Source organism: Rhagoletis pomonella, unplaced genomic scaffold, assembly GCF_013731165.1.
Source record: "Rhagoletis pomonella isolate Grant_MI unplaced genomic scaffold, Rhpom_1.0 Rhpom_scaffold_00007, whole genome shotgun sequence".
NCBI lineage: Eukaryota > Metazoa > Arthropoda > Insecta > Diptera > Tephritidae > Rhagoletis > Rhagoletis pomonella.
Genome location: NW_023458561.1, coordinates 5,672,817 through 5,681,367, shown reverse-complemented (window position 1 = coordinate 5,681,367; position 8,551 = coordinate 5,672,817). Strand labels below are relative to the sequence as shown.

Here is an 8,551-nt window from a genome sequence, read left to right as displayed (position 1 = left end):
ATCCGAGTGCCATATTTCATCAAAAGCTTGCAGCCGTTTCAGAGTGAAGAGCAGTCTCGCACAGTGTATGTTTTTATTTTCATCGAATTTAAAATCACCCTATACCGATGACAAAAGTTCGTAATTAAAAAAATACAACTTTATCATACATCTACAGGCTAAGGTCTCCAAGTTGACCTCTAATTTTTTAAATTCTTTCCAAAATTATTCGCAAACTTTAATCTTCTGATATTGTAATACCCACGTATTTAAATAAACTGATGAACTAATTCGAATTTGATAGTTCGAACAAATGGCAACCCTCCTAAAAAAAGGACAGGAGTAAATCCCGTTCGAACCCATTTCGATGAATACCCATCTTTTAATAATTTATCCATACTTCCATTCATAATTTGAATGTAACTTTTTAAACACGTGGCAACTCTTTTCAAACATTCGAAATGTTCAAACTAAAGATTTCTTAACATTCTTTCGTTTGACTACGGTATTTTTATATTGATAATATTTTTGAATTAGTTAATAGAGTTAGGCCTTTCAAATAGGTGGCAGCCCTCTTCAAAAGTATTTTCAAGATTAATCCTTGTTAACTCTCATTCGCCGGACACAGCGATACATATTTTAATTAACTGATGGATTAAGTCGAATTTTAATTTTCAAACATGTAGCAACCCTACCTAAGTACAGTTCACAGATAAAAAGTTCTTAAACCCCCTTCGATCAATATCCATATTTTAATAATTCATTTAACTTATAAAATAATTTAGATTTAACTTTCCAAATAGGTGGCGACCCTCTTCCAACGCCTCAAAAATATTCTTAGGGTTCAAACTAAAGATTTCTTAACACACCTTCGCTTGAGATCGATATTTTTAAATTTCGTATATCTTGTGTAGGTATAAATAAATAAAACTCGACATTTCAAGCAGGTGGCAACCCTCTTACCAATATTATTATATACTAATTTCGCAAATTCCTTTCGTTAGGCACCCATATAGTGATACATATTTGTCTTACCTGATATGATTTTTTAAACAGGTGGCAACCGCCCTATAGTTCAGCAAAGAAACAAAGCTTTTCAAAACCATTCCGATTAATATTGAATTATTGATATTAATAGAATAATTGATACATTCTTTTTTTTATAATTTGAATATAGATAAGTTCTTAAAAGGTGGAAAATCTTTCCAAAAACAGTAAATCATTACTGTACATCTACAGCCCGAGCCCTTTAATTTGGTACCTCACTTTTGAAAATCGAACCGACGGTGCGGACCTGAGGGCATTGATTAGTAAAAACCTTGAATTTAATTATTCAACAGGTGGCAACTCCTTTCGAAAAAAATAAAACCAGTTTGCACATCTACAGACCTAGCGTTTTAATTTGACACCCCAGTTTTGAAAATCGAACGAACGGTGCAGATCATTTATGCTGCACGAAAAATATATATAGATGCCAAAAATCAACGGTAAGTCCGAGATACTAAAAATTTTCAATTTGCTTTCTAAAATTAATTGGACTACAAAACTGAATACCAAAATTTTGTCTAAAGATGCTGATCAAGAAGTTGGAAATTTTGGTCAAACTTTGCAGAATTTTCATAATTTTTGCCCAAAGTCTAAAATTTGGATTTATGTCGTATTTGTTAACTAACCACCTATACTTTCATAAAAAATAATAAACATTAAATAAAATATATAAAAATTGCCAAATTTTTCTCTTCTGCTTTCACACGTACACGAGAAAAACTGCACACATATATGAGCATTCTTTATGAATCAGTGGTGCCGACGATTAGGGTTTTGCTGTGTTCGTGCTCAATCGATGCGAAACTTTCAAGCAATCAAGTCGCTGCAAGACACGGTAAAAATGTTTAATCCCCTTTCTTTTAATTCAAAATAAGAAAATTAATACAAATTAATTCGACTATTTGCTTTAACTTTAATTTTAATTATATTAAAAATCTAACCCACTAATGAAAGTGAATTAAATTATATTAAAAGTTTAATTCTTTCATATTATATCTACCTTTCACACTATTTACAAAATAAAAAAAAATCCTTTTTTCTTATAATTTACAACTCGAAATCATTGACAACACTGTTTGCATCAGACGCGCGAGCGACTTATTCTCTTTATTCTCTCATCGTTTAGCAAAATTAAAATGTATGATTAGGTGTGTACTCGTATTGAGAGGACAAAATTCTCCATCAGCAAAAGTTCTGAGAATTTAGCAGCATTCGCTTTCAAAGAGACGAAATATCAACAGAAGTACGAGAACGCAAAATTTGCAAAAACTTGCAACCTTCGAAACAGCTGATCACTTGCACAGTTGCCACTGGTGATTAATTTGGCAATTTATTTTCTGCTTCGTACATTTTCCCCCGATTTGGCATTTTATACAATTGAATAGTTTTGGATAAGAAAAACCTTTTTAAAATACAAATTAATTATATCGGAATGAATAAGTTATTTTTCTCATAATTATTTGTGATATCACATGGTGACGCATTCAAAAACAAGAGTATCTCCTCCAAACACCCATCATTGATCCAAAAAAATGTAATAGATAAGCTACTGATGTAGCTTTAAAATTATAAAATTTTCATTTCAACAATCAACCCACCAAAACCGAAAACTTCAGCAAAAAAAACATTTAGCATGTTGCATTTAAATCTGTTTTGGTATATTTAAAGGAAAATTATGGTACAAACGAAAAATTTCATACGGCAGCCATAGTCAGCACACACTAAAGTAAACAAACTGGATATTACAGCAAATTAACGAAAAATAAACTCAACAAACGTTGTGCTTATTAAATTTACTCACTTTTTCGTTGTATACTTTGCAAAAAATAACTCAAAAAGGCCATGCAGCTCTCTTTCACATTTTGCTCTCTCAATTTCCCCTACTTAGCAAGTTTTTTGGGTACGAGAACGCAAAACCAGTAAAAGTTTTCTAAAACTTTAGATAGTTGGGCGTACGGTACACTCCTATTGTGTGAGTTTTGGCCACCTCTGCTTTATAACGTTGCACCACGTTGCATTTCGTATTCTAGCAACTGAAGAAACGTATACTAAAAATTTCAGAAATGTGCTCACGATTTAAAAAAAAGTAATTCACAAAAAAAATCTAAGTTTCTGAGAAATGCCCATATCTCACACGATCTTCAGGTGACACAACTAAAAATTACACTTTACCTTTGGTTATTTCAACAAATTATAACAAAACTTTCTCCAGTGTTTGCTGAAAGGTAAATAAAAGCTCTGTGTACATTTTTATTGCATAATTTCAAAAATGCCAAATTTTTAGTTGTGAAAAAGTAAATTCTTGGGCCCTTGACATGGTGGTTGCTGAAAGCTATTTATAAACAAAATTTCATGAAAATCGGAACTGTCGTTCGCGAGATTATTATTGTTCATTATTATTAGCTCTGATCCAGTACTCCATGAACTTACAGGATTTTACACGAACTTGCAGGAAGTTACAGGAAAAATGTTCCCGTACTCCAAAAGCCTCCAAAATCCTGTAAATGAGAGCGACTTTTGGAGAGTTGTGTAGAGAATGAAGTTGCAAGATTTTACCCGAACTTTTTCTTCTGGTAAAATCATGAAAAGTGTCAAGCGATCAGCTGTTGCACAAAAGTAAACAAAAATTTTGATATTTTTTGAGCGTTAAAACGAAATAAAAATGGAAGTAAATAACGAAACATTTGAAGATGTAAGTAATTCCACATATATTTCAGAGATTTTTATGTTATTAATTAATTTATAGCAAGCATGTGCCGCTGCTTCTAGCACTCCTTTAGAAGACACAGAGGCAGAGATTTTCAGCACATTAATAGATGAGCTAGTAAACTCTTCAAGCGACTCGGATGACTTCTTATATTTGATAAGGGAAAACTCCGACAGTGAAGATGAAGCGATATTTAAAGAAGTAATCCAAATACGGCAAAGCAGAAATAGCATTAAAAACTATTTTGAAGAAGTAGTTCCCACATACACTGGTGAAGAGTTCTTAAAAAATTTTCGGATTTCCAAGGAGTTGTTCGCTATTTAACAACGAGATATGAGCAATCCGATTCATATAAAATACTTAGGGATGATAAGCGTTTGTCAGCTGCGAAAAGTCTGGCTGTGTTTTTGTGGTTTGCCGGTCATGAGGCTTATAGCTTCCGTGATTTATCCGACCGGTTAAATTTAACAGTCTCAAGTATTTCCCGAGTAATTGATAGGGTGACAATGTTCATAAGCGGATTGAGCCCTGAAGTTATCAAATGGCCCAGCAACGAAAGGAAACAAGAATCTGCTCAGCTTGGTTTTCCGAAGTCAATAGGTAAAAGTGCATTTAAGAATGTTGTGGGAATGAATTTTTGTGTATTCACTTCAATTATTTTTTTCCTTTTTTGATTAGGCTGCATAGATGGGACGCATATTAGAATAAGTCCCGCTTCAGAACGCAAAGACGATTATATTGACCGAAAAGGTCATGTAACATTAGTTATGCAAGGCATTTGTGATAAAAGAAGGAAGTTTATTAATGTTTTCGTCGGATTTTCGGGATCTAGTCACGACAGTTGGGTTCTTCAAAACTCCCCCGTTTATAATAACCTAACAACATTGTGCGGAGGTAATATTTTTAGGCCTACATCCTTATGAAGCAAGTTATGTAGAAGCATACTAGTATATCTAAACATTTAAAACTTTTTTAGATTACTATTTGCTTGGGGACTCGGCTTATCCCTGTAGTGATTGCATTATAACTCCATTCAAAGACAATGGCCATTTGACAAGGGACCAGACATATTTCAATAAACAACTAAGTAAAGGCCGCATTTTAATTGAGCATTCTTTTGGCATATTGAAACAGCGATTTCGACAATTGTATTACTGCAAGTTGAAACAAGGCATATTCAACAAGGTAGAAGTGACAATTCAGTCGAGCTCTCTCATACCTGACTGTAATGTCAAAAAATGTAAACAAAGAAATTAACCCTTTGTTATGCATTTACTATATGTGATAGAACTCAACTTCTTTGAAATGAAAGTTTTTGTAAATATGAAAATATTAAAATCTCATTAGAATCAGCATCATTTTATTTATTGAATTTTCGGTTTAATTTAAATGTGGAAATGCATACTTACACAAAATTACACACTAAATGAAACACACTCATTTATAAAACCGTTTTGACGATTTTCTTGCTTTTACTATCCCAATGTTTTTGAGCATTTATTTTTTATTCAAATACTTAATTCTAAAGTATATTAGACATTAAAAAAAGTTTGATTCTTCTAAATTTACATCAGAACTGAACTTCAATAATTTAGCTATTAAATTTTTGCTATTCGAAATTTCCTTTCCATTAAATTTATTAAAAATTACTTTCAGTTTCTTTATGTCAACAAGGAATACTGGTTTAGGTTTTATCAGACCTAACTTATGTTTATTTATTTTTAATAATTTGCATATAAATTATAATTTAATCTATATCAGAAGCAAACAATATCATTTAGATTTTTGCTGCTAAATCTTTGACCATAGCTGTAAGTGACACGACGTAAAACATGAATTTTCTAAAGTTATATAATTATTTACAAATTATTTTGACTTGGTCCGTAGCAAAGGGCCTTAGGCACTGTCGATCGTATACAAATATTTTTAAAAATGTTAATCACTAGCAAAAATTGCAATTTCGTGTCAAACGATGAAAGGTAAGTAACCCTGGACTTGCGTATATGTACATACAGCCTTAATTTAATTTCATTAATTATTCCTTTTTTTAAATAAAGTATTTATTTCTGATGGATCGCAATTTCAGTCCTGTAATTTATTTTGTCTTTTCGTTAAAATTTCCAACAGCTCAATTTTCTTTTTATCTCTTTCTGCCTTCTCTAAATCTCTTTCTTCTTTTCTTTTTAAGTAATCCAGCAACTTCTTATGATATTCCCTTCTTTCCTCCGCCATTTCCACCAGCGTTTCTTGGAGTTGCTGTGGTGTTAGTTTTCGACGCTTCGTAGAGCACCTTGGGATCTCATCTGCGTGGAAGGATATACAAGTACATATAAAGGTGAAGTACGTATACGTATGCGTGCCTTTCACAGAAAAATTGAATGTACAAATTTTTATGGCAGCACTTACATAGCAACGCATACGGATACGCGTGCTATGGAGGTCTGCTTGTAACTGTAGTCTTATAAAAAGTAAAAGAAAATTAAATAGAAAAATAATAAATGGTAAAATATTGTTTAAACGCCGTGCTACTTTTATTTTGAACGCAACTGTATGTATGTCGTACCTGAACTACCTGCCTGGAAATCTGAAGCCACCTCTCTACTTGCGGTATCCATCCTAGATGCTTCTGGAGAATCGCTGCTTTCCCAGAGGAAGGTCGGGTTTATAGACCGCTTTTCCGACAAAATTGCATCCAGCTCGCTAGTATAACACAATTTCACAGTTGGTAAAAAATAATAATAATTAAATCAACATAATCAAAATAATAATAACAATTATAATAATAAAACTGATATATAATATAAAAACGAACCTTTGATAAGGACACGTTTGCTTACTCCTTCCACTTTGCCTGTTATTCAGTACGGTTTTTTTTGTATTGGCGCTCCATGCCCCTGAACTTATTTTCTATTTGAATGGCACTGAATGAATAACCTTCTTTTCTCATCTGTTCCTCAATAATTTTCCACATTTTGCATTTATTTCTTACTTGCGCAGACTTCCCTACTTTGGGGCGGAGTTACTCTAATAAAGAGAGCATCAGTGTTGTTGGTGCTTCCAGCCATACCTGTTTGCCGTAAATAGGTGTAAAATCTTGACTGTCCTCTGCAAAAGCATAACCTTGTTAATAACTCAATCTGTAAAGATATCCAAGGCTATCACAGAATCCATCATAGTCCGATTCTCGTGAATTCTACGAGAATGCTTTCATTGAATTCGAATAGCTACGAACGTAGCGTATTTTCGAACATTTCGCGAAAAATCGGACTACGATGGATTCTGTGATAGCCACCATCATTTTACCGAGCGAGGAAAACGCCATTTCACTTGAAAAATTCTGAGATTCCACGATTTCGGGAGTCGCCTGTGTTTGTTCTTCTGCAATTGATAAGAAAACCAAACAAATAACTGATTGCAGCATTTACGGTAGTAGGGTACTTTAGCGGAACCTGCCCAAAACTTATCCAAAAATGGATCATCAGGTGGGATGTCAATCAACGTGTTTTAACGCCAATAACTATAATCCGAAAGCGGAAATAAACTTCGGGAAATGTTATTTGCCCACTGTTTTTGGGTTAGTGGGCGAAGGGGGAGGAGGAGTGGGTTTTGATATCCAATCAAATAGAAAAAGAACAGTGCACACTTAATAAAAAGTCACACCTGAGCTTGCAAAAGCTTCCACAGACCCCTAGGGAACCATTGGAAAATGGTGTAAAATTGGTATTTTGACACTGGAAATCTAAACCTGATAAACAGCATTTTTACGTAGAATTTATTTTTGCGTAGGCGGCCTTCGGCGCGCTTAGAGATTATAACCCATACTACCTAGGATTCTCCTTTCTGTGCTCAACATTTCTTGTGCATATAACTCCGGCCACCTTATTTTGATGCATTTCACCTAAAGGCCACCTACGCAGAAAGTTCTGCGCAAAAATACTTCCGCCCCTCTTCTCCGGTAACACAAAAAGGAGAATTCTACTTAGTAAAGGTTATAATCCCTAGGCGCGGCCAGAGGCCAGAGTTGGACGTAGGTGTCGTACGGGACAGCCGCTAAAGTGCACTTTAACACCTTTACTAATTAAAGAGCCTTCTAACCGTCTGATGCAAATATCACTTCATTAAATAAGATTCCATGTGTCCGGAACTCTTCCTCAAGAATTTCGGCAGCCTTCTGACGCATAAACGTTTCATCTGTAAGAAAATTACACTACAACACATTTTTTCTTTACATATAAAGGTAAGAAATATTACCATTTCGTATTCGATTTAATGTTCCCGGCGAGCAATCAACTTTTAATGTATTACCTTCCATTTATTCGCCTTTATTTATTTATTTTACCAGAAACAAAACTATTTGACTTTTTTACAGGAAAAATGTCTGTTTGACGTTTTTACAGGAAAAATGCTTTTTTTTGTTCCCGTACTTTTTGGTGGTTACTCACTTTTTACTCTCACTTCAGAGAGTAATTTTGCTGTTTGACAGTTTTACAGGATTTTTCACGAAAAGTATTGGATCAGAGCTATTGATATGGTGAAATTCCTTTTTGGTGGTAGCGGGAAATACGAAAAATTGTGTGCAACAAAACCAAAAGTCAGCTTATACATACATACAATTATAGAAATCAGAGAGCATACTTTTTAACCGACTTCCAAAAAAGGAGAAGGTTATCAGTTCGTCAATCGATCTCGATAATTCTTTTTGCTTCGCAATAAAATCTGCGTTTTGCTACCTTTAGTCCAGCAATTGTCACACCCATTTCTTGGGGTTTGTCAACTTAAAGAAAGGTCTTGCCACACAAATATTAAACCTGGATAGGT

At 33.8% G+C, this 8,551-nt stretch overlaps 1 protein-coding gene across 2 annotated transcripts; it reads right to left on the bottom strand.

Moving 5' to 3' along the window:
* Nucleotides 1-6,342: 6,342 nt before the first annotated feature.
* Nucleotides 6,343-8,145, bottom strand: LOC118742271. 2 transcript variants are annotated; one of them, XM_036474215.1, is made up of 5 exons: nt 7,985-8,145; nt 7,829-7,924; nt 7,037-7,111; nt 6,546-6,838; nt 6,343-6,433 (listed from the first exon to the last, which is right to left on the bottom strand). In XM_036474215.1, exons 1-4 carry the CDS (start codon nt 8,043-8,045, stop codon nt 6,753-6,755), a joined length of 318 nt encoding a protein of 105 aa, XP_036330108.1. In that variant the 5' UTR covers nt 8,046-8,145; the 3' UTR covers nt 6,343-6,433; nt 6,546-6,752. The 2 variants fall into 2 exon arrangements, with proteins under 2 accessions (XP_036330108.1, XP_036330107.1); XM_036474214.1 differs by having other exon boundaries at nt 6,350-6,433; nt 6,571-7,111.
* Between the last annotated feature and the right edge of the window lie 406 nt (nt 8,146-8,551).